Source organism: Apium graveolens, chromosome 4, assembly GCF_009905375.1.
Source record: "Apium graveolens cultivar Ventura chromosome 4, ASM990537v1, whole genome shotgun sequence".
NCBI lineage: Eukaryota > Viridiplantae > Streptophyta > Magnoliopsida > Apiales > Apiaceae > Apium > Apium graveolens.
The window spans coordinates 217,591,042-217,616,702 of record NC_133650.1 but is presented as its reverse complement, the minus strand read 5'-3'; the positions used below and the strand labels follow the sequence as shown (position 1 = coordinate 217,616,702).

General features: G+C 34.5%; 3 protein-coding genes across 4 annotated transcripts in view; all 3 read left to right on the top strand.

The window, feature by feature from the left end:
• The window catches only part of LOC141720611 (pentatricopeptide repeat-containing protein At5g42450, mitochondrial-like), a 30,287-nt gene extending 26,838 nt beyond the window's left edge, over nt 1-3,449 (top strand). For both annotated transcript variants that reach the window (XR_012574452.1, XR_012574453.1), the window contains exon 2: nt 3,204-3,449. The gene's annotated coding sequence lies outside the window, so the exon portion shown is untranslated. The remainder of the gene's footprint in view (nt 1-3,203) is intronic.
• Nucleotides 3,450-4,782: 1,333 nt separating this feature from the next.
• Nucleotides 4,783-7,439, top strand: LOC141720610 (large ribosomal subunit protein uL23-like). The gene is made up of 4 exons (XM_074523115.1): nt 4,783-4,876; nt 5,046-5,105; nt 5,902-6,262; nt 7,137-7,439. The coding sequence occupies exons 2-4, from the start codon at nt 5,090-5,092 to the stop codon at nt 7,219-7,221; spliced, it is 462 nt and encodes a 153-aa protein (XP_074379216.1). The 5' UTR covers nt 4,783-4,876; nt 5,046-5,089; the 3' UTR covers nt 7,222-7,439.
• A 1,639-nt stretch (nt 7,440-9,078) lies between these two features.
• LOC141720609 (large ribosomal subunit protein uL23-like) lies at nt 9,079-11,301 on the top strand. The gene is made up of 4 exons (XM_074523113.1): nt 9,079-9,224; nt 9,393-9,453; nt 9,922-10,282; nt 11,082-11,301. The coding sequence occupies exons 2-4, from the start codon at nt 9,438-9,440 to the stop codon at nt 11,164-11,166; spliced, it is 462 nt and encodes a 153-aa protein (XP_074379214.1). The 5' UTR covers nt 9,079-9,224; nt 9,393-9,437; the 3' UTR covers nt 11,167-11,301.
• Nucleotides 11,302-25,661: the final 14,360 nt, after the last annotated feature.

Genomic DNA, 25,661 nt, shown 5'->3' with positions numbered 1-25,661 from the left:
GTAGTAGTACAACCCCACCATTTTCTACATGTAGAGGAGACCCTGTCGGATTTACTTGTCAACCGAACACTGAACTCCTAAGGAATGGACCGCCTTAGCGGAACTTCCAGGCCATTTGGGCCAATATAATAAGGCTGGGCCGACGCTACTCGACCACTTACGCCACTCCTAGTTCAGATGAAATCCATGACTCTGAAACGTAAAGCTCGTCCCCACTTTCCCCAAGTAGAAACTTGTTGATACGGCTCCACCAAGAAGTCGTATCTAGTTGGAAAGGAAAACTCACCGATATTTCCCAGGCGATGCCTGTTAATGGATTAACTTGTTCCTAGAATTTTATTTCCCGAGTGTTGGGTAAGTAATCAAAAACTCTTTTATCAAGACAACAACCTTGTTGCGAATATAAAATACACCACAGAGCCAGATCCCTCCGGTTTTGAGCGAGTATTTAAATCCCCTTTTTAAAAGGAATATCTTAAATATAAAAATGAGTTTTGGGATCCGCTCTAACTTTTGAAAATCATTCTAAAGACTTGAAAACACTTTAAAGAGTGTTTGGAATAATGCTGATTTAATAAAGTAAATCAGTCTCAATATAAAGAAATATCTGAATATTATTATTTAAATAATATTCCCATAAAGAGTAATTGAGGTAGAAGTTGGAAAACTAATACTTGAAATGAATAGTAATTAATCAAAGATATACTTATACGAAAGTAATATCTTTATTTGAATATCAAAAGTAAGTTTGATTATCGAACATTATTCTTTAATAAATAAAGAATATTAATAAATAATAAGCGGAGTCATAATACCTCGAATGAATATTATAAATAATATTCATTAAATAAAATAAAGAAGTCATACATCCTCAAATGAATATCCAAGTAATATTCAATAAATAATATAAAGGAGTCATAAGTTCTCGAATGAGTATTCAAGATAATATTCATTAATAAAATAAAGTTATCGAATAAACCTTATTCGATTAATAGTTTTGAAAACTATTACCATATATATATATAAAAAATATATATATAAAATCTACTCGGGATCCTCGACTCCCGGTTTTAGAAAATGCTTTCACCTTTGGGTCCCTATACTAAGGGTATATGCAAATTACCGCTATTCTCTAGCATAGGTATTATCAACTGAACCAACAGATATATATGGCAAGAATACGAAACAGGCATGCATATGTACCATATCACATGCTACAATATATCACAAAAATTTGCTAATATAACCATCATGCATCTAATACAAGATAATGCATATACAAATGTATACATCACAACAACAGTATAACGGGTAGAAAACTTGCCTGAGCGACTGGGGGTGATAAAAGGCTCGGGACGAGTCTGGTAACCTATAAACAACAAGTAAGTTGGAATTAAACCAAAGTCACTTGTAAATCTATACTTTAACTAACTTAGACTCTAACGCTTGTTTTGCGCTTACTGATTCTCTTAAGTCACTCGAGTACCCTCGGCTCCACCATTTTTAATAATTTAACCATTACGAGTTTTAAGGCGATTCCTTCGAGAGTGTCTTACCAACTGCCTAACACTCTTACCATAATTGTTTCATACACTAATTAACCCTTTTTGGTCTTTAACCTATGTTTCAAAGTAAGGCGAGGGGAAAAGTTTCGTTCACGAAACGCCGTTACTTTAAACGGTCGTTTCTCCTAAACCGTACATCGGAATCAAACGAACTACATATCAAAACGAAGCTCGTAACATGAACTATCTAAACATGGCAATGGTCATAATCTAGCAGAGAGTTCTCGGGTCCAAATGTTATGAACAAAAGCAGTCTAAAGTAAATCGGACATTACGACGGCTATGTTTACGCGATTTCCCAAATTTAAACCAATTCAAAACAACCACAATTCAACCCCAATTCACAATCCAATCAAAACTCCATCCATATTACTTTACAACAGCCCCAAATCAACTCATTATAATCAATTTACTTAATCCTAAAACTTGAATTTAAACTATACTACATTCTTTAATCAAATCATAAGATTTCAACATTCCAATCTCCACCATTCCAACCCAAACTCTTAAACAAACAAGTTTCAAGCTACTCTTTACTCTAACAACCAAAATCAACCTAATATACAAATTAAAGCTAGGGTTTGGAGATGATATACCTTCCTTGAAGTGGTGTGAGTAGCTAGGAAGCCTTGAGGAGTCTTAGGAAAGCTTGGATCTTAAAGGAAAAGCAAGAAAAATCAAGTTAAAAACCTTGAAATCACTATTCATTATCTTCTTCATTGATTTATTGGAGAAGATAGAGAATGAATGGGATGCTTAAACTCATAATATAGCCATATCTATGCATAAGGAACACTAGGGAATTATCTTACCAATTTAGGAGGCTTGGATCTTGGATTTTGAAAATTCTTTCCTTTGAAATTGTAAAAAGCCGAGAGCAAGCTTTTGTTGAAGAGAAATAGATTTCTTTTGTTTTGATGAAATGATTTGTTTGGCTTGGTGGATGTAATTTTGTTTTTGTTTTGGTTAATTACCTTTTTAGCCTTAACTTTGTGTGGTTCTACTTCAACCACATCTCCTTCCTTCCCATGTCATGCTTATGTCATGCTATGATGTCATCTTCCCCTCCTTGTCCTCTTCTCATTGGTTGGGTGACATCATCCTCTCTAATCCCTTTGATTAACTTCCTAATTGTTTGCCTAATGACCGCTGATCTGTTATACGGTTCGCTTAACTTTTGTTTTCGTTTATCGTTTGAGGGATCATACCCGGGATCTTATTACTTAGGTTCCCTTAACCTTTCTCAATATATTATATTCCTTTTATGATCCTCTCTTATAATCCTTAAATTTAAATCCTTTCTATCCTGTTACCTTATACTCAATTCTTTCCGTATCTAATGGATTTCCGGGAAAAATCAAAGTGTCCGGTATTGGATTCTGACAATCTTTACATACACTTATATACCATGTAGAGTACTAATAAAATCTCAGAATATCCATAACAGAACCCCTACATAGTGTGGCATGAAAAGTTTTCTCATTCAGCTAAAACACTATTCATAAGGGTTACAAAAAGTTGAAAATTTTGGGGGTTATTACAGATCTTGATTTGTCTGATTAACTTGATTTGTGTGTGTAGTTGATGAATCGGCCATAACTTTCAACAATTGTTGTTTTACTATGACTCAATTTGCAGAGGTTAACAAGACAATAACAAGCTTCTCAATTAATCGGCGATATCAAAGTAACTTGACAGAGATCAAAAAACAATCAATCAGGAAATCAGGGAGAGATCAAACAATTGAGAAGACCGGAAGAAAATCGGCACAGATTCAACAGAACGATGATAAGAAATAATCGATCGAGTGTATTTTCTTATGTCAACTAATCGAATATCAACATTCAAAGATTCTGTAACAATAAATCGTAGATTGAATTAGAAAACACCTGTTTAAGATGAACAAGACGTTTAGCAGCTTAATTAATTAGAGATCTTCAACAGACACATCAATTTCATCATAAATCTTCAACAACGATCAACAAGGTAATGGATTTCAGTAGAAATTCGATCAATACCGCTCTGATACCATGTAAGTTTCAGTTATCTAACTAAGATTGAAGAGAACATCAAAACGCACATTAACATTCAAATATAAAGGAAATGATCGAAGCTTTATCTACAAGAACCAGTGTTTATTTACAGAGAGGAAAGTGTATTTCTATATTTCTATCATTGTGTTTCAGTTAGTTCCTTCACAGCTAAGTCTATCTGATTATATATAGGTGATGTAAGTCACTAATTCTGTTAGGCCTATGTGGCAGCTATGACAGACTGTTTAAATAAACAGAGATCATGAGTTGTGTTGAGATGGAATGTATCCTCCGAGCAGTTGGGGGTAATGTAGTAAGTGGCAAGGTAGATGTTTCTCCTTTGTAATCTTTGCAATCAACAATTTTAGTAAGTGGCAATTCTGTTATGCTATTTATCCTCAAGAAAATTTAGAATTATAATTAGCAGATATTTTATGTATCTTTACATTGTTCTTATGTTTCAATTTTTATCTTATGGTAGCAGACTAACAGTGCCTCTTTTATTAGTTAACCACATGCATCCTTCAGTTCCATGAATAGAGTTGCTTTTCCGACAGATGTCCTCGCGAAGGTGTTGAGCGAAGAGTGTCCGTGCTCTAGTTAACAGTTAACTAGATACATCAAGGACTGAGACTTTTCTGTTGAAGATGGTTTCGACGAGGATGCATACGCCGGTATCAGATTTCCTTAGGCAACAAAACCGTGCAGAGTTGCTTGAGCCAAACTCTATCTTTTCTATAAAGTGAACCGAGTTTTGAAGTTAACTTGATTTTTTCTATATACGGAACCCCAAATTTAGGATCAAAACGTTTTTAGGCAATGACATAATTTTTTTTAACTATAAAAAGTAAAAACAGTTTCTAGAAATAATAATAATCGTAGGCCATCATTTAGGATATGTACGATTTTGTTTTTGCAAACCGATCTGGTTCATTAGTTAATAATTGTATCGTTTAAAAACATGGAATGGAAAACTAATAAATAAGGGGCAGATTTTACAAATACAATTGAATATTTCAATCAGTCGGTCGAGGGTTTATTGAAAAATGTTAGCAGATTTTGCATGTCACCAAAAAATTAATTTTTTAACTTCGTAACCTGATTTCAGTGAAGCAAAATTAGTTATTTTTAACTAAAATTAAAATTATGTTTTTTTAACGATCCGACCCGCCCTGAACGAGGGAGGGGTAAAAAAGTAAAAATAAAACGAAGCGTATATAAGTTACGTACTCCCCTTCTTCATCCTTTTCTAAACCCTAAAACGCCGCAGCTGCACAGGTTCATCTCTCACAGTTTATGTTCAAATATATGCATATATGAATATAAATCTGAATAATTTGTCTTCTTATTTTATATTTTTAACCTCCATTTTTATCAATTTCTTGTCTTTTGTAGCAAAGTATGAATATTTACTAGCTTAATTTATATTTTAATTCATTTTTTTCAGGTTATTTTTCGATTTGTTAGTGTTGCTGATTGTCCTCTCCAATCATGTCTCTAGCTAAAGGTATGTAACTAATTTCTTATATTTAATTTGTATTTTTTATTGTTTTTGCCTAGTAATTTATTAAGTTTAGTCTGTACATTTGATGCTCTAACATGTATAAAATTGATTATTTGCCTTGATTATTATATGTTACAAATGCCACAGTCGATATGTGTATGTTTCGGGTTTGTAGTGTACACGAGTAACATGATAATTTAAATTAACCGAAAATGGTTTATATTTTTTCTGCAAATATTAGAATTGATATGATTACCGTGGTTTGGTATGGGTTCGAGATGGGTATGGCTGGTATAATTTTTATCAAATGCTATATTCTTGAAATGCCTATTGATGTAAGTTTTTGGTGGTTTGCTGGAGGTTATTTACTGGAAAACTGTAGTTTACTGCTGGCATGCTACCCTTTTTAGCTCTTAAATTTTGACATGTATGATGTGAGGATGATATACTGAAGGAATTAATGATGTCAAAAGAAACATGATTGTATGGGACAGTACATATATTGCAAGAGAGAACTAGAGAAATTTTTTCATTGAGTTAGCATTGGAGAAGGATGGTTATGCAGGTACTTGTGTGCAATAGATATATTTATCAACGTACTCCTATTTGGAACTATTTGTTGCTTTAATTGCATAGTTGATGATAGAAATACCAATTGATGTAATTAATTCTCCATATATTACAATAAGGAGATGTTTATGTTAGGGCGAAGATGACATGGAACGAAACTGGTTCTTGATGTGCTCTTTTTTTCTTTTTCTTTTTTTTGAAAAATTAAGCATCTTCTCACTTCATGCAGTGGATCCTAAAAAGTCGGATGCCAAGGCACAAGCTCTAAAAGCTGCTAAAGCGGTGAAGTCTGGCACCGCAAAGTTTAAGAAAGTTAAAAAGATACGTACCTCGGTCACATTTCATCGCCCAAAGACATTGACCAAGGACAGAAACCCAAAATATCCCCGCATAAGTGCAACTCCTAGGAACAAGCTTGATCAATACCAGATTCTCAAATATCCTCTCACCACTGAGTCGGCAATGAAAAAGATTGAAGACAACAACACTCTGGTTTTCATTGTTGTTATCTGTGCTAACAAGAAGAAGATAAAGGATGCTGTTAAAAAGATGTATGACATTCAAACCAAGAAAGTCAATACGTTGATCAGGTAATAGTCTGGTTCTTGATGTTAACTGGCTTTTAGCAATTTTTATCCCATTTTTGTGCTTCTGCATTGGTAGTTTCTTGTTCTTTACTTGCACTTTTTCTTATGGCTACTAGTAATTTTTTATATCAGTATTCTTACTGCAAAATTTTTTAGTATCCATCTTCTCTGCCTACTTTTATGCAGATTTCGCTTTCGTTTAACATACTCTTTTTTTTTTGCTAAATTTAAGCGCCATCTTTAACATACTCTCATGTGTTCATACCAACTTGATTGTGTTTTTTTCTGTGTATTTATACTTAATACTTGCATTGTTCTATCTGTATTAAGATATTGCATTTCATGTGTTGGTATCCACTCTTATGTAAACTCTGCACATGAAATGACTATTGTTATAGTATTAAGAAGATAAGTTGAACAATTCCTTGCAAGTTCGCTGTTTATGGATCATCATTGACTAGTGGTTCCCAACCACTAGGCAGTAAGATGATTACTGTTATGACTACACACAGTCTGAATGGGATACTTGATACTTCTGAATATCACTTGCAAGTGTATTATTTTTCAGGTTTATGGTCCTACCCAGTTTATCTGTTTGATTGTTGAGGTCTGTCAGAAATATTTTTAAAATTTTCAAGTCTAGTGGTGGTTTTTGATTTAATCCTTGATAATGGTTATGCAACAATTTTAATGCGGGTCAGAAATTTTTTCAAAAATCTGCCTACTATCTGTTTTATTTAAATGTGGGTAATCTTGGTGGGATATGTGAATTGTGACAACTGGTATATTACAGTATATATTAGCTTACTTGATTTTAGTACCCCGGGATGCTTTTCCGCAACAGGCTTTGCTTATTGAATATGTCTTGTTGATTTAGGCCTGATGGAACCAAGAAGGCCTATGTCCGATTGACACCTGACTATGATGCCCTGGACGTGGCAAACAAGATTGGAATAATTTAAAGATTGTTATTCAGTAATTAGACCCTAGTTGTATTTCATTCCTTGTTATTGTTATAAATGTCAATATGATTATTTTGTTGCTAGATGAGAGATTCAACTTGATATTGTTGCAAATCAAAAGATATTTTTTCATTCTAATCTCGGGGCAGCTAGCTTTTGCACATTTACAGATAGAGTAGCTTTTGTTTTCACAAGCATTATAATATTATGTTTTTACATGTTTTGCATTACTTTTAGAAAACGTTTATGTCGAATATGTGAGAATTATGTTGAATACACTTTCTCTCCCGGGCACTTATCTAGTTTGGCTTTTCTTTAAACATTGATTGGTTGCAATAGTTTCTCCAATCAGAACAGAAGCTACCTATAAGTGTCTGGCAACATATTGCAATAGTTTCCATGAAAAATTAGGGTTATCTGTTCATTGGAAACATGTTTCGGATTTTGGAAACTCGTGGATATCATATTGTAGCTGTAAAACCGATCTGCGTATGTATAAAATCTCGATTATTATGTACAGTTTGTTAAAGGGGATGTTCGGTTACTGTGGTCAGTTAATGGCTGTACAGTTTGTTAAAGGGGATGTTCGGTTACTGTGGTCAGTTAATGGCAATCGAAACCTTGACTCCCATGTGAATGTGTAGTGTTCTTAAATTCATGTGAATGAGTATTTAGTTAAAAATCTGGAGATATACATTCTTGAACTTGTGGAAGTCGTCTATGCTTTTAATCAGTATTAATCACACCGGGAGAATATTTTGTAGACAAGTTTACCCTTCTTTTTTTTTTAAAATAGTTACAATGTAACTATCCTATATAAATGTTTCTTTCGTGCCCACAAAAGTATTGCTAGAAAAAAAAATCCATCTTTTGCATTTTTTCACTATATTAAAAACTTTATAATTTGATTATTCTAAAATGTTTTTTTGAAAAAAATGAGAATCAATTCAATAGTGAAAAGTCATGCTACATTTACAAATACCGTTGAAATTGATAAAAGTTTAAACATATTGTCGTTTTTTAGACACAATCTAGCGATATTTTGAATAAGATAGTAATATATGTATTGATTTGTATTTTGAGCAATCGTAGATATGACCCATGAAATTTCTCATCCCTTAAATAAAATCATGAAATTAATCATATCTATAATTCTGAACATGAAGAATATCAAAACACTCCAAACTAAACTAAACTCTCACAAATAAGAAGAGACTAAACCCAAATAAATTGGGTTTTATCGAGAAAAAAAACTTAATCAAGAAAACAAATAATAATAATGGATTGAGGGGCTTTTCACGTATAAAAATTGACGTAATCCTCTCAAAAAATCTTGTATATTTATTTTTTCGCTTCGGCTACCCATGTATTAAGTAAAATGTAATAAAATTGATTTCAGACCAGAAAACAAATTGTATATTTGAAATTTTTATAAAAAACATGAATTAAACCTTTCAATCATGTAAAATATAGTTAAAATGAGTGAGATATATTTAAAATTCATAATCAAAATTTGACCATTAATACTTCTCTCATATTGACTCCATTTATATGATCTAAAAATCTATTTTATGTTTTATTTCGCAAAGAATTCAAATATGAAATTTGTTTTTCAAATTGAAATCAATTTTATTACATTTTATTTAATAATAGGGTATCCGAGATGAAAAATCAAATTAATAAATCACATGATTATTACGAGTAGAAGTTAACGAATTGATGAAATTAATGAAAAAAGTCAATTTTACAATATTAGCATAAAGAATATCCCAATATTTCTTTGTATTAGTATTTGGCTTTTGGCCAAAATTAATAGGAAAATCAGTAGTATACTAGTACTATTACATTTACCAGTCCTAATCCTAATCCTCGTTTCTGGTACACCCGATTAGAAATGCCGGATCCGACCCGCCCAAACACGGGGGGGGGAGTGTGTATAACTTACATACCTCCGTCTTCACTCCTCTTCTAAACCCTAGAACGGCGCAGCTTCACAATCACAGGTTCATATTTAACAATTACATATACTAATATGCGGCACATGCACATATTTTTAATCTACATTTCAATGAATTTAGTAATCATGTTATACTATAACAATCTCGTTTTTAAATTGATTTTGTTGCAAATTTATAAAATTTAGACCAGCTCAATTAATTCGTATCTTTCAGGTAATTCGTTGATTCTGTTAGGATTGCTGATAGTATTGTCCAATCATGTCGCCAGCCAAAGGTATGCTACTAATTTCTTTTCTTTTATTGTTATACTATGAAAACTACAATTTACTCACGGTTCTAAATATTTAACGTGATAAATTGAGAAAAATACCGAAGGAATCAGAGTTTTTATGTAAAAACAAGATAATTTCTGGAATACGTTGTTACCGGAGTAGAAAGTTAATTGATTCACAGCTAGCATTGTAGAAGGTGGTTATGCAACATGGGATTAATTACTGGACTGATTTAGACTGCAGAATGCAATTGTCAGTATGTGCCTTGCCAACACAATGTTCGTTACAGTATATTGTATGTTGCTTTTATTGCATGACGGCCCCTAATTTTTGTGTCAACATTTTCCAAACCTGCTGCCTGACCTGCTTATTTTACATGACATTGCTTTTCATTTAAGTAGGAAGATGACTTTGAATAAATTGTTTTCATCATGCTATGTTGCAATTATTCTTTTTTTTACTGTGTGCAGTGGATCCTAAAAAGTCTGATGCCAAGGCACATGCTCTAAAAGCTGCTAAAGCAGTGAAGTCTGGCTCTGCAAAATTTAAGAAAGTTAAAAAGATACGTACCTCGGTCACATTCCATCGCCCAAAGACATTGACCAAGGACAGAAACCCAAAATATCCCCGCATTAGTGCAACTCCAAGGAATAAGCTTGATCAATACCAGATCCTCAAATATCCTCTCACCACTGAGTCGGCCATGAAAAAAATTGAAGACAACAACACCCTGGTATTCATCGTTGATATTCGTGCTAACAAAAAGAAAATAAAGGATGCTGTTAAAAAGATGTATGACATTCAGACCAAGAAAGTTAATACATTGATCAGGTCTGCTGCCTTCGTACATTATTCTGATGGTATAATATCAATTGTATTTGATGATTACTACTGATATGTATATATCAATGTTGTTACTGCAAATTGGTATAAACGTCCAGCTTTTTAGCTAATTTGTGTGTGTTTGTTTAGGTTAACATTACTCGAATATTACTGTAAATTATTAATCTATTGCACTAAATTGTGTCACATGTCATTTGAAAGACCTGATTCACACTCCTACATTGCACATGGTTATGATACGGTCAAAGTTTAATATTGTTAAGAATATAGGCATGAACCAAAGTTCATTTCATTTTAGATGTATATGACATTTACTAGTCGTTCTTAAGCAGTAAGTGGATTATTGCATTGACTGCATGGGTACTTGATATATTTAGAAATCAGTAATTTTTTCCTTTATTGTTTTTTCACCCCGTTCTCAATATGTTTAATTATGTAGGCTACCTGTTGAAATTTCTTCAGCGTAATTGTGGTACAAAGCTTTTTTAGCTTATTTGCTAAGGTTCTGGAAGCTGCCCTACTTTACATCCATTTTTATTATACTATCTTTATGATGATAAACCTGTTTCTCAGACATTAATTTAATTATCATATGTATCTCAGAATCAGACATCTTTTTGATAAGCAGTTGAAGTTAGGATGCTCATTATTGTCGAAGTATATACATTAGTATGTGTTAACTTTATTCTGGTATCCTGTACCGTGTGGTTACGGGTTTTACCTGATATATACGCTCTTACTCTTTTCTTCAAAACGACTTGCTAAACTGGATCTATGTGTTGTTCAGGCCTGATGGAACCAAGAAGGCATATGTTCGGTTGACACCTGACTATGATGCCCTGGACGTTGGAAACAAGATTGGAATAATCTAAAGATAGTTATTCAGTAATCCTCCAATTGTATTTCTTCCCCCTGTTTTTTATAAATGTTTAATTTTTAACGAATTGTTGGTAGATGAGAGATATAACTTAATATTGTCCAAAATTGAAAGATGTTATTGCATTTTCTGGAGGCATCTAGCTTTTGCAATCAGGACGCCATCTGTTATCAAGTTTGAACCATTATATTGTGGTACATGGTTTGCAATACTAGTAGAGAAGCAAAATGTTTTTGGTCAGTCTGTTGATGCCCTACACTGATCAATCCAATAAGTCGAAACCATGTGCATTTTCCCTACAGAAGCTATGCTAGAGTATTTTGCTAGTCATTGACATTTCCTTGAACATTTGTTGCTTGCGATTTGCCTTCCCAATAAAAATATAAGCTTTAACCTGGCAATCAAATATTTTGTTTACTTCTTCGGAAAGCTAGAGGTAAATATATAATATATCTATATTACCTTAAATTATGGAACCATGGTATTTTATGGATTTCTCAAGTTGCTTTGGTTATCTTGTTTTTGAACTTTGTAATTATGGTATACTTTATTTTGGAGTCCTCAACTTTACCCTCAACTTTACCTTGCTATTGCAGGTTTTTTTTTGGCATACAAGTCATCCGATAAAGAAGTTGGTGTATTTTAACAAAACTTAGTTTAATTATTTTTTAAGCTTAAATTTTCTTTTATTTTAATAGATGCACATATATTGTTACACAGATGTTAAAATTATTGGATTTTCTGTGGTGTGCCATGTGCACACACTAGGCACTAAATTTCATATATTTAACTACATTTGATTGACTTCTACTCTTTAATAATGGGAGATCTTCTGCATTATAAAGTTTCTACCAATCAAAATGAGCCAATTTTATAATTTTTAGTGCTTATGATGTGCCCCGGACACGCGCTAGAAAAAACCCTAAAATTATATAGCTATGCATGTTTTGGGAAGTGTTAGTGGTAGGACTAGGAATGACTGCTATGAGTTCAGAAAATGGACTACTTCAATAATTTACATATACTCCAAAACACTGACCTATTTCTATATCTTGTGCTTCTCTCCGTTGATTCACTTTCTTATGCATTGTACTGATTAACAAGTCAAATTGAACTGAATTACATGATAGCTGTGTTCACCAACGCGACAGTTGCATTCTCCAAATTTCATGTGAGGTTGCGAAGAAACTTAACATTTCTTCTGCATAATAAATATGTGCTAACAATTAGATGTTAATTTCTTATACTGTTTTAATCTTCTGAACAAAGTCTATTGAATTTTGGGACAGGGGCGTCTAATAAAAGGTTCGTACTTTGGTTCAGGGTAGGGTGTTTGATGTAGTAAAGACTAATCGGGGGCCAATAATTAGGGGTGCCAAATGAAAGGGAAAGAAAAAGATAGTCCAGCTCCAGCAAATACCAACCGAGCAGTACTAAAACTTATGCCACAAACTGAAAAAAGTCTATACAAGAGATTGTTGCTATCACTTTTTAACTAGAATATCAAACACCACTTATCCTACAACTTACAACTTTGCCTCAAACTTCGTCTATGATTATATGTAATATATATGTAACTATGTATGTTAAACCTATTTATCTGTTATATGTAAAATGTGCTTATACACTACGTGAAACACACCATTTAGTGAACGCAAATTGGGTCGGTATTTAATCGATTCTAACCGGTATTGCATAATATCGACCGTAATCTGTCGGTGCAATATCGACTAATATCTATCAGTCAAATTATTCTTAATCGTTTCTTACTTTTTTGGTTTTAATTAATTTTGACTGATTAAATATGTATATGACACGTGAATGAGTGCATCTGACGTATAATGGGTCACAAGATGACATATTGGTGCCATGTGTCTGTGGACATGTGCTACGTGTTGTTACCCATGGATCATTATTTATTTTATAATTATGATCGATTGTGTCAATCAGTCGATTCTGTAGGTCAGAAAATCACTCGGGGTGTGATTTATATGTTGTATAAATATATAAGAGATTAGTTTACCAAGATTAACTAACATAAGTAGTTTTTACGAGATTATAAAATTTCCCATATAAACACACGAGGATATAATTATAATTATAAAAGATTAATTCATTTACAAAACTATAATTGTTATTTTATACTGTACTAAAATGCACTTGCACAGTGTAGTTTGCAGAGGTAATTGAACTTTATTATGCACACAAACTTTACAAATCTACTTCATAAATTAATTTATTGAATAATACATAATTGTATAAAATTCTTCTAGAGACTGCAGGCTGCTCTCTATATAGTAGTGTATAGTTTACTCACACTCTTGCGCACAATCAAATAGCTCTCCTCTTGTATAAAGTAACCTGCCCATTTGTCAAACTCAAGTAATCACACTGCTTGCCTTTTCAACCAACTACTGCTTCTCTCTCCCTCTCAACTCTCTATAGTTTTCTTTGTTTGATTGAGAATTTGAGGTGTTGGAAACTAAGAAAATCCAGATTTCATAGTGCAAGAGAAAGGAGATAATGTCGGACTCATCAGCTGCTTCTTATATCCACATGGTAAATGTTTGTTTGTCAAGTACTCTTCTGGTCTGTTAATTAAACATTGTAGTAAATATACATATTCTGCAGGTACAGCACTTGATAGAAGAGTGCATGTTGTTTAAGATGAGCAAGGAAGAATGTATGGATGCCTTGTCCAAGCATGCTAATATCCTACCCGTCGTTACTTCCACAGGTACTACATATTATTAGTCGTCATGAACTTCTTAGATCGCAGGTATCATATATACACTAGAATTAAAAGTCGATAGATGATTACACTTAAAAAAGCAGAGAATTTTATGATCTAGGCTAAGAATACAGTGTGTTATTAATGTTCGGATCAAAATTATATTGTCCCTTAAATGAGATTATTTGTTAATCAAGGTTCTAGTGTAGCAACCACTATTATTCAGAAGCAGTCACATACAACTACAAGGGTCATGCTTGATGCTTTTGTATGCAACTAAGCTAGTACTGAGGCTTAGTGATTGTAGAAATGTAAACAAATGTTACGGAGAACTAATGAAAAATGTAATGTCAGTATGGAAGGAGCTGGAAAAAGAGAACAAAGACTTTTTTGAGGCTTACAACACCAAACGAGCTGAGGAAGAACACCAAAAAGTGACAGAGATGGAAATGTTGAGGCAAAGAATGGAGAAGATGCTTTCGGATTTCAACACCAAGTAATCAAGATTATATATAGATGATGGATAATCTTGTCTAATAGGAGTAATAGACAGACTAACGATGCTGCTGTCTGTTTTTTTCATGGACTAGACAATAAATTTAGTGATCCTAGAAATAATAATGTCAGTACAAACCAAAGCAGTATTGAATGGATATGGCTAATCTATTCTGTTATTGAGAAGTGTGATGCCTGTGTTGCAGTTAACCCACAGTTTGCACTCCACACGTGTTGGACACGTGGTGTCATGCGCTTGTGCCCGGCCGTCTTCGGTGGTACCCCTTGTTGTTTTCTCTATTAATCCCGCAAAATGCATTTTTTATAATTTTTTTAAGCCGCAAATGAACATAATTATTCTTGAACAAAACTTGTGATCGGACTCCTCTAAACTAACTGAGTTCGGTTCATTATTTTAAACAAGCAGATCTTGAATATGAAGATAAGATCTGATGAGTAAACGAGCCAAGTGGAGCAACTCGTACACGGATCGTTTAACTCGAAATCGGCTCGAACTCAACTTGAACTCGACTCGAATAAAATTTATATATATTACAAATAATAATTAATTAATAATCCTTGCAAATGTTTATTAGTACATTTTGTAGGGAGTAATATTTAGAAGTTACCTTAAATCAAGAATACAAGATTAAAATACCAAAAGACTTGTTCGAGGCACGTGAGCACCACGCTATCCTTAAAACAGATTAACCCCTTCTGTATGTGCTTGAAGGTGATGCGGCTTCTGTCTCCCAGAATACAACGAACAAAGGTAGTCTCCAGCACTACAAGACCCGTCTTCTACGAGCCGAACAAAAACTACTTTCTATCTCACAAAAATAAGAACCTAGAACTCTAAGAGGAATGTAAGAAAAATAATGCTTGTATGTATTTTTTGTGTATCCAAACCAATGAGGCAAGACCTCTTTTTATAGGGGAAATGAACTTGTAACTTACAAAGTATTCAATTTTGTAACATCAAAATTAATAATCAAATTAAAATCATGACATTAAAATGAAGAGTTACAAAAAATCAAAATACATAAGTTACAAATCAAATAAAATAAATGCAAATAAATTCTTATTCAAATATTTTCCAACAATCCCCCACATGAATAAAAATTTACTTTGCAAAATGACTCTTTTGACACGGAGATAAAAAGTCACGGTAGAAACCAGTATATGATAGGTAGACGTTACCCCTTGAACCTTCCCTCGTAAGAACATATTTACATTTCTAGAATTTTAGTAGTCGCGGTGACCTTGAACTGCCCTTCTGTATTGTGAAATGATGATACATCCCCCACTGGAGTCTTTCCTATATTTGTTCAGTTCTCACTGTTAAGCCCATTTTGGTCTTGAGCTTTAGTTTTTCCCAGAATTAGCCCCCACAATTCCTTCTTGAAGCGACCCCACTTCACTCACATAGGTGATCTCTTAAACAATACAAAAGTATTATTTGTTCGACATATCGACACATAAGGATCATTAAAAGTATAACTTAGCCTTTTCCGTATTTTATCACTATTTTCATCATATGAATGAACCCGGGAGTAAAACCCCCACAGTGATCTCACTAAGTCTTTTCAGTTAGGTTGTCCCATTGAACCAAGATCTTGGGATCTCCAGTCAACAAGGTTGGGTTTCCTTTGTATCAACTTTTGTTATGGGCTTTAGCCCCATTCCTTTCGATGATTTTTCAACTAACTCTCTTGTTAACCCTTTGGTTAGCGGATCCGCAGTGTTATCATTTGACTTGATGTAGTCAATAGTGATAACTCCAGTTGAGAGTAGCTGTCTAACGGAGTTGTGTCGACGACGAATATGCCTCGACATTCTGTTATATAGTACACGTTCGGCTGTACTAATTGCAGCAGTGCTATCACAATGTATACAAAGTGGCGGTACTGGCATTTCCCATCTTGGAATATCCTCTAAAAATTGGCGCAACCATTCAACTTGTTCACTTGCTTTATCCAAAGCAACAAACTCAGCTTCCATCGTAGATTTGGTCACAACCATTTGTTTTGAAGATTTCCACGAGATCGCTCCACCTGCTAGTGTAAAAACATAGCCGCTTGTGGACTTTGATCCTTTAACACCATTTATCCAGTTTGAATCACTATACCCTTCTAATACAACATGATATCTCGTGTAATGCAATCCATAATCATGCGTATACCTTAAGTACCTAAGCACTTTAGTTATCGCTTTCCAGTGATCCATACCCGAATTACTCGTGTATTGGATTAGCTTACTAACAGTAAAGGCAATATCTGGACGTGTACAATTCATTAAGTACATAAGACTTCCTATTACTTTAGCATATTCTCCTTGAGAAACACCTTCGCCTTTATTTTTCGATAGGTGTAAAGTCGTATCAAAAGGAGTTCTTGACACACTAGAATCATCTTTACTAAATTTCTCAAGAATCTTATCAACGTAATGCGATTGATTTAACATAAGTCCACTTGACGTTCTTAGGATCTTTATCCCTAGAATCACATCAGCTAAGCCCATATCTTTCATGTGGAATCTTGAATGTAATATGTCTTTGGTAGATTTCACCATTTTGTCATTACTACCAACGATGAGCATATCATCAACATAAAAACACATGATCACATATCCCTCTATTGTATCTTTGACATATACACATTTGTCACATTCGTTAATTTTAAATCCATTCGATAATATAACACTGTCAAATTTCTGATGTCAATCTCCAGGAGCTTATTTTAAGCCATATATTGACTTAACAAGCTTACAAACTTTATGTTCCAATCCCGGAACCACAAAACCCTCAGTTTGCTTAATGTAGATTTCTTCATGTAAATCTCCATTCAGAAAGGCCGTTTTTACATCCATTTGATGCACTTCAAGGTTTCGCAATGATGCAATAATCATCCTTATGGATGCTATTCTCGTCACCGGAGAAAACGTGTCAAAGTAATCAATGCCTTTCCTTTGGCGAAAACCTTGAATAACAAGTCGGGCCTTGTACTTATCAATGGACTCATCGGCTTTCATTTTTCTAGTGAAAATCCATTTGGATCCTAGTGGTTTACATCCCGGAGGAAGATCCACCAATTCCCATGTATGATTCTGCATTATAGAATCAAGTTCACTCTTAATAGCCTCTTTCCAAAATGGACCATACGGACAATGAACAGCTTCAGAATAAGACTGTGGTTCGTTCTCGATCAAGTACGTTAAAAAATACGGCCCGAAGGATTGTTCAACTTGAGCTCTTTTGCTTCGACGAGGTTTATCCTCTGTTTCAAGTTCAGTCATATTTTCTTGTTCCTCGTCATCACTATATTTATTTTCAGAATTAGTCTCACGTGTTCGTTTCGATGAACTTGAACTTGCTTTGGACTTACGTGGAAATACATGTTCAAAAAATGAAGCATTTCTCGATTTCATTATAGTATTCTTGTGTATGTCCGGAATTTTTGACTCATGCACAAGAAACCTATATGTCGTACTATAAGGCACATATCCGATAAAAATACAATCCACCATTTTGGGACCGATTTTCAATTTGTTTGGTTCTAGGACAAGAACCTTTGCAAGACACCCCCACACTCGTAAGAATTTATAAGAAGTCTTCTTTTCTTTCCATAATTCATAGGAGTTAGCTCTTGATTTTTTCGGGGTATCCTATTTAAAAGATAATGTGCTGACATGACAGCATCTCCCCACATATTCTCAGATAAACCCGAACTTAGCAAAATCGCATTGCACATTTCTTCCAAGTATCTATTTTTAGCTCAACAATCCCATTTGATTGAGGCGAATACAGTGCAGTGACTTCATGAATAATTCCGTGTTTTGCACAGAATTCACCAAAAGGTGATACATATTCACCATCTCGGTCACTTCTTATTATTTTATTTTTTCCATTAAGTTGAGTTTCAACTTCATTTTTATAGAGCTCAAACTTCTCTATAGCTTCATCTTTACTTTTAAGCAAATAGACATAACAAAACCTTGTACTATCATCCACAAAAGTAATGAAGTACTTATAACCATCCCTTGTTTGATTTGATTTTAAATCACACACATCACTGTGAATCAAATTCAAAGGTTTTGTTTGCCTTTCAATTGTTTGAAACGATGAACTTGTTAATTTTGCCTCAACACAAATTTCACATTTGTGTTTTGAACTAATTTGGAATGTTGGTATATGGTTTAAGTTAATTAATCTACGTATTATTTCATAATTAACATGACCTAGTCTACCATGCCATAAATTGGAAGACTCAAGCAAGTAAGCAGAAGAATTATTGTTCTTATTAATATTCTTCACAGTTATTACATTCAGCTTAAATAGCCCTTCGGTTACATAACCTTTTCCCACAAACATTCCCTTTTTGGACAAAATAACTTTATCAGATTCAAACACAATACGAAATCCATGCTTATTCAACAGTGAACCAGACACCAAATTCTTTCGGATCTCCGGAACATATAGGACATCATTCAGAGTCAGCTCCTTTCCAGATGTCATCTTCAACACAACCTTGCCTTTCCCAAGGACTTCAGATGTTGCGGAGTTTTCCATGAAAAACTTCTCTCCTGTCTCAGTTGGCGAAAAGGTGTGGAACAACTCCCTGCTAGAGCAAATATGTCTAGTAGCACCAGTGTCAATTCACCATTCTTTCAGGTTATAGCCGATCAGATTCACTTCCGAAACCACATCATAAAGACTGATATCAGATATGTCTTGAGCCACATCATCCACCATGTGAGCCTCGTGCTTCTTCCGCTTTAGTAGTCTGCACTCAGTTGACTTGTGACCCATCTTGTCACAGTTGAAACACTTTCCTTGAAATTTCTTCTTAGAAATCCCAGCTTTAGGTCCCAAGTTGGGCTTCTTGTCTGGTTTTCCCTTCTTGAACTTGGAGTTCTTCTTGACCTCCATAACATTAGCATTTGAAGAGCCAACAAACCTATTCTTATTGTCCTCCTCGATACGGAGTCTTAGGACAAGGTTTTCTACAGACATCTCCTTACGCTTATGCTTCAAATAGTTCTTGAAGTCCTTCCAACCAGGGGCAATTTCTCAATAATAATGGCTACTTGGAAGGCTTCATTCATGGCAATTTCCTTAGCTTCCATGTCATGCATGATCATCTGAAGGTCTTGAACTTGATTAACCACCTTCTTGGAATCCACCATCATAAACTCAAGGAGCCGGGCCACTATAAACTTCTTAGTACCCGCATCCTCGGTTCTATACTTCCTGTCGAGTGAGTCCCATAGAGCTTTTGACGTTTTCAGCACACTATACACCTTGTATAGCGAGTCACTCAAACAGTTCATTATGTAATTTCTACCTAAGAAATCCGGGTGGTTCCAAGCTTGGACTGCACTCACTAGCTGAACATCAGACTCATCTTCTTTCAGCTTAGGTGCATCCTCAGTTAAGAACCTCGCAAGGTTCAACGTGGTCAAGTAGAACAACATCTTTTGTTGCCACGTCTTGAATCCAGCCCACTGAATTTCACCGGTTTTTTCGCGTGAGCGGTTACCGGTACAGCCGTATTTGGCTCCACAAGGGTCGCCGCATTAGGCACTGCCTCAGCAGTCTTTCCAACAGACAAGCTAGCTCCGTCAACTCCAGACATTTCTGAAATCAAGAATATAATATACAAAACTAGTAAGTATAATTATCAATTACAATATCAACAAAATTAATTGATAATATAAAAATACACATAACAGTTTTGTACAAATATGAACACATCATAAAAAAACCATATATTTGAATCAAATATTTCATATTATAGTGCATTGATAGAATGATTTCCAGGTAGTTTGGTTAACGCACAAATGACATTATTGACATCATCCAATCTTACGGAAATTTAATCCCGTTGGTGACAAAATCATTCAATCTCTGACCAATAATATTTCATATTTAATTTCTTTATTAATCCATATAAATATTTATAAACGAAGCATGAAGCTGACATAACATAATCCATATAAATATTTATAAAACATTGACTTAAAAAAAATTATTGACAAATTGTACAGATTATGCAAGAAATCAGTTAAACAATTACTCAAACTAGCCAATACTATAAAAAAAATGAACACCCTTTAATCCCCTGATTTCTTTCCATTAGACAACCTATATTGACAACCACATGCTATAGCTCACTTTACTGCTACACAAATAAAGATGAGAAGATAATCTTGCCAAACCAGAACTAACACTTTATATAAAAAAAACTATGTTGAAGGCAATGTTAAAAAGAGATCGAAGGGAAAAACTATTTTTTCCTCCCTTTAAAAGAAAATTAAAACTCAAATAAATGAGACAATAAATAAAAAGTACGTTGCAAAAAAAATTAAAACTCACATAAATGAGACAATAAATAAAAAGTACGTTAAAAAAAATTAAAGCTCACGTAAATGAGACAATAAATAAAAAGTACGTTACAAAAAAAATTAAAGCTCACATAAATGAGACAATAAATAAAAAGTACGTTACAAAAAAAATCAAGTCATCATTATTTAAGCAAAAGTAAGGGCCAAAATATAAGAACTTTTTTTTAACAAAAGCAGCAACCACCTGACACAACCATAATAAAACTAAATACAAAACATGGATTATTAACACAAGATTTATAAGAATGTCTGCTCAGCTAAAAAAAATAGATAGCAAAAAAAAAACGCCCAACCACGTGCAAATACAGGAGCATAAATTTATCTAGTCAGAAATACCCAAGGCATGCATGAACTCCCGAATGAAAAAAACCACTAACACTTTAGTATATCTAATATAGTATCAGTAATCTAAAGAGACAAAATTACAGGCACCATAAATTTAAAATAAAAGATAGATTAATCTAATATATATAGCCATGCAACAGGGAGGCTAAACACTTGTGCACCTGTAAAACCTATGTTATATATGAATACAACACAGAGGGGGGAGGGTGAATGTGTTTTGGCTTAAATGTTTAATTTTTGATCGACTTAGAATTTAGCAGTTGGTTGTTATCAATGATTTAGTAGAATAGATGTTAAACATAAATAATTGTGCAAATATGTAAAATAAAGATCTTCAAAACTCACTTAATTTTATATTAAAAATCAAGCAGTGTTTTGCTACAAAATCTCTAAGTTCTTGTTTTAGAACTTAGCTCCTTTCTTGAGAGAGGATACAGGATTTTCTATCTAGATTGTTACAACTGACTAGATGACCAGTGTTAACTTTATAACTCAGTTAACTGCTGGTTTACACAGAGGATAATAAATATGCTATTAGCTTTTCTAAACTGTCACTTGTCATTTCTATTTATAGAAAAGCAAATCTTCCATTTCTGGCTTAACATATCTTTAGCATCCCGTGTTTACTTTAATCTTCCTCTGTCAGTTAATCTTTGGCATTGATCTTGCACATTTCTCAAGCTGCTTTTTGTAGACTTGTCAATCCAGCTATGTGAATTGTTTGTTGATTTGCAACCTTGGATATTAAACTGTTCTGCAATTCTGTACTTAGAGAAATTTCTTCACTTCGAGATCTCCAATTAAGCTGTAGAGAACTCGACATCTCGAAAGGCATGTTGGCTTGTCGATATCTCTGAAACTTCATTGTTGACTTGACTTATCGACAACTCTGAGTTCTCTAGTGAATTTTGGTTTATCGATAACTCAAAGTTCTATAATGGACTTTGGCTTATCGATAACTCAGAGTTCTCTAAAGAATGTATACTTGTCGATATCTCTGAGTTCTCGAATGGGTATTTGACTTATCGATATCTCCAATAGCATTTCCTGAGTTCTCGATAGACAATTCCTGAGTTCTCGATAGGCAATTCCTGAGTTCTCGATAGGCAATTCCTGAGTTCTCGAATGACTTCTCTATAACACTAATTCTGTGACTTGTAGAGATCTTGACTTAGAATGTTTTTCATCAAACATAATTATTCAACTCCAAGCTTCTTTATAATTCTTCTGAGGCATGACCTTCTTGATCTTCTTCCAGATAGAATTCTTAGGCTTGACACTGTTTAGAGAAAAATGCTCTAGTCTGCTCCATTTACATTTTACAGACATTAAGTGTTACAAGTATAAATTACAGATTAAGGTTACAATACAACTAATCTCAGGGTTGTCAGAATGACTTAGTCTTGTTATGATACAGGCATGTCTTGCACAACAATCTCCCCCACTGTAGTAGAGACTCAAACAATTTAACCCCAAGTTAAAGAATCTAACCCCAAGTTAAAGAATGAGAATCAAACAATAAAAAAGCTGATACAATACTTCTACATTGAATATTTGATAGCTTACAATAATTAAGTAAAGACTGAGCTTTCTGATCCTTTCTCAATTATGTTCTTAATCTGTACAAGTATTTCCAATTCTTCTAGGATAGGGGTGTCAGTTAGAGCCTCTATTTGTTTCAGCAAATCTGGCTTAGGATAACTAGCTAATATCCCTATCCTGTATCTTGACAAAGAGCCAACTTTTACATTCAGAAATTTTCCATCCTTTGATATTCTGCTCTTGCCTGCTGCCTTCAACTCTTCTGATCTTCTAATATACTCATCAATGTCATGCTCATACTTTCTCCTCCTTTCAACTAGCAAATCTCTATGCTTATCTCTCATCTCCTCTCTGTTAACCACAAACACTGCCAATACTGTTCTCCACACCTTAGTGGCTGAATCTTTACCATTCATCAAGCTCATCATCCTTTTCAGTTCAACAATTGAGAGAGAATCCATTAGTCTATTTCCAAGCTTTTCAAAGGACCCATCACTGTAGTAGATTCCAACTTCTTTGATGTTGACAACCCAAACTCTGACAATTCTTTCAGCTAGTTGTTGGAAGTAGTCTTCATCTAAATCCACAACATTTAGATGTTGGAAATCATCTTGATCATATCTGTTCCAGATGGCCTTTTCACCAAATCTATGATCATTGAGAAATTCAGCTGTCAGTTGTCTTCTTCTTTGTCTTCTTTGTCTTCTGAATCTTCTTTTAACCTTGGCTTCTTTTGGCCCTATTCCAACTATTTTGAAGCGTGTTTTATGGGGCGGCTTGAATGAAGGTACAATTTTGAGTCTTTTCAGAGAAGTATGGCTGTGAGTAATTTGAGTTTTGAGGAGAGAGTTTGCAGTGAGCTTGTAGAAATATTTAGGCTTAGAGGTTTGAGGTTGGAAAGTTTTTGATGAGGTTGAATGTGAAGGTTTAGCAATTGGTATTTGGATATTTAGGGTTTGGATGGGTTGTGAGGTATCATTCTTTTGTCTTTGTCTCCTTCCACCCATCCTTTGAGTCTCAGATCCACTCTTCTTCTCCTTCTCTTTCTCACTATCACCTTTTCCACCAATTGCCTTGCTAGATTGACTTGAGTTTGAGCCAGAAGGATTTTGACCATCTTTCTTCTGCTCATCATCACCCAAGTTATCTGTGTTGATTTGAGTTTTAGGCAAATTGGCTTCAGGATTATCAATGTATCTCCTTAGAATCTTGATCATAGCTTCATCTTCACTAGTCTTCAATTTCTTACTTTTCAGCTCAGACTCAAGCACCATTATCAGTCATCTGTTGGCCATGACATAGTTTTTGGGTACTTGGAAATATTTCAATTTCTTGGTTGTAGAGCAGATATAGTGCACCCCTTTGCTTGGATGTAGATAAGCTTCTTGGAATGCAGCTTCTTGAGCCTTCTTCAACTCTGCTAGTAGCATTTTCTCTTCATTGTTGATTATCCTGACCTTGTTAATCAAAATATCCACCTCAGATGCTCTTCTAGAAATTAGATAATTGAAGTTGACTTGCATACATCTGTCTACACCAGAATCATTAAGATTGATCACTATCATTTTTTCCAAAAACTGGTCCTTGGCTGGGATCTGCAGCACCCTGATGAAATTGATAGTCTTTTCTAAGGTATTTCTGTAAGTGAAGAAGTTATTGTTGAGAGAGTTCCTTAGTCCAGTGAGCAAATTGTCAAACTCTTGTGTCATTCCTGGACCTTGGGCAGCCATAAGGAGCCTCTCTTGTTCTAGATCTTGTACTTGACTTTTGAGTTTTGATTGTGATTGTGCTAGCCTTGCATCTATCTCCCCATTAGTCTTGGTGACAGGCATGAGTAGGGGAGTAGGAATCCCAGGTCTTACAGCTTCAGGAAATGCTGGCAGTGGGATGTTGAGTTTTCCCATAATGGCTCCCAAAGTAATTGTATTCTGCATTTGTAAATGCTTATGGGACTCCACTAGGGCCTGAATATCATGTTGTTGACTCTCAACCAATGTGGTTAGAGCTCTTACTTGTGAAGATAAACCAGAGTTGGAAGCTTGAAGTGAAGAATTTGATCTTGAAGTTCTTGTATTTGAGGAGTAGAGGTTTTGGCTGAGAAGGACCCAAAGTGTTCATCAACAGTTTTTCTGACACCCTCCATGAGAAAAAATGAAGGCTCATATCTTGCAGTATACATTTGATTGAGCTTGACCCTGGTATCATTTGAATTTTTGACATAAGCTTGAACTTGATCAAATAGGGCCTTGAAAGAACTCTTCATATTTGACACTTCCTTTTCAATGGAGGCCAGATCCATCCTTGACATTTGCTCAGTGAAAGACTGGAATTGATTCTTGATGTCCTTTTGAGAAGGCACAATGTCATCCATCTTTTCCTTGATCAGCTTCCTGATTTTATCTTCATGTCTAGTCAATTTTACTTCAAGGGCCTTTCCAAAGAGATGGAAAGCCTTGAGTTGAGCTTTGTGCACATCTATGATGGCATCATAGACTTCAGGAGGAGTGAGAGATTTAGCATTGCTTCCCAAGATAGTTATGTACTCCCTCCTGAATCTAGCCAAAACTTCATTCATTTCTGCCACATGGTCATCAGACAACCAGGCATCTACATTTCCATCTTCTTCAGCTTCATCTACTATCTTCTCCTTCTGTTGTTCAACCTCTTCATTGAAGTATAGCAGTATAGCTTGATAGTCCCGGTTCCCCATATCTAAAGTGAGCAATTGCTGAGAGAGATTGGCCAAGCCTGATATTTGATCTACCAACATGTCATCAATTGTAGAAGGCTGAGCTTTCATATCTTGTAGCCATTGAGCCATGACATGTGGTTGGCTGGATTGAGATGTGGATGGTTGCTGAGAAATGTCCAGATTACCACCTGTGACTGAAGTCACAGTTTGACTCACAGATAAATCTGTGGTTTTAATAGTTTGTTGTTCACCACATGTAGTGGGAACCTCCATTGCAATTGGA

Bases quoted from the DNA above. Each gene is read 5' to 3' on its own strand.
- LOC141720610 (XM_074523115.1), top strand. The intron at 6,263-7,136 runs GTAATAGTCTGG...TTGTTGATTTAG, and splicing joins AAAGTCAATACGTTGATCAG to GCCTGATGGAACCAAGAAGG.
- LOC141720609 (XM_074523113.1), top strand. The intron at 10,283-11,081 runs GTCTGCTGCCTT...TGTGTTGTTCAG, and splicing joins AAAGTTAATACATTGATCAG to GCCTGATGGAACCAAGAAGG.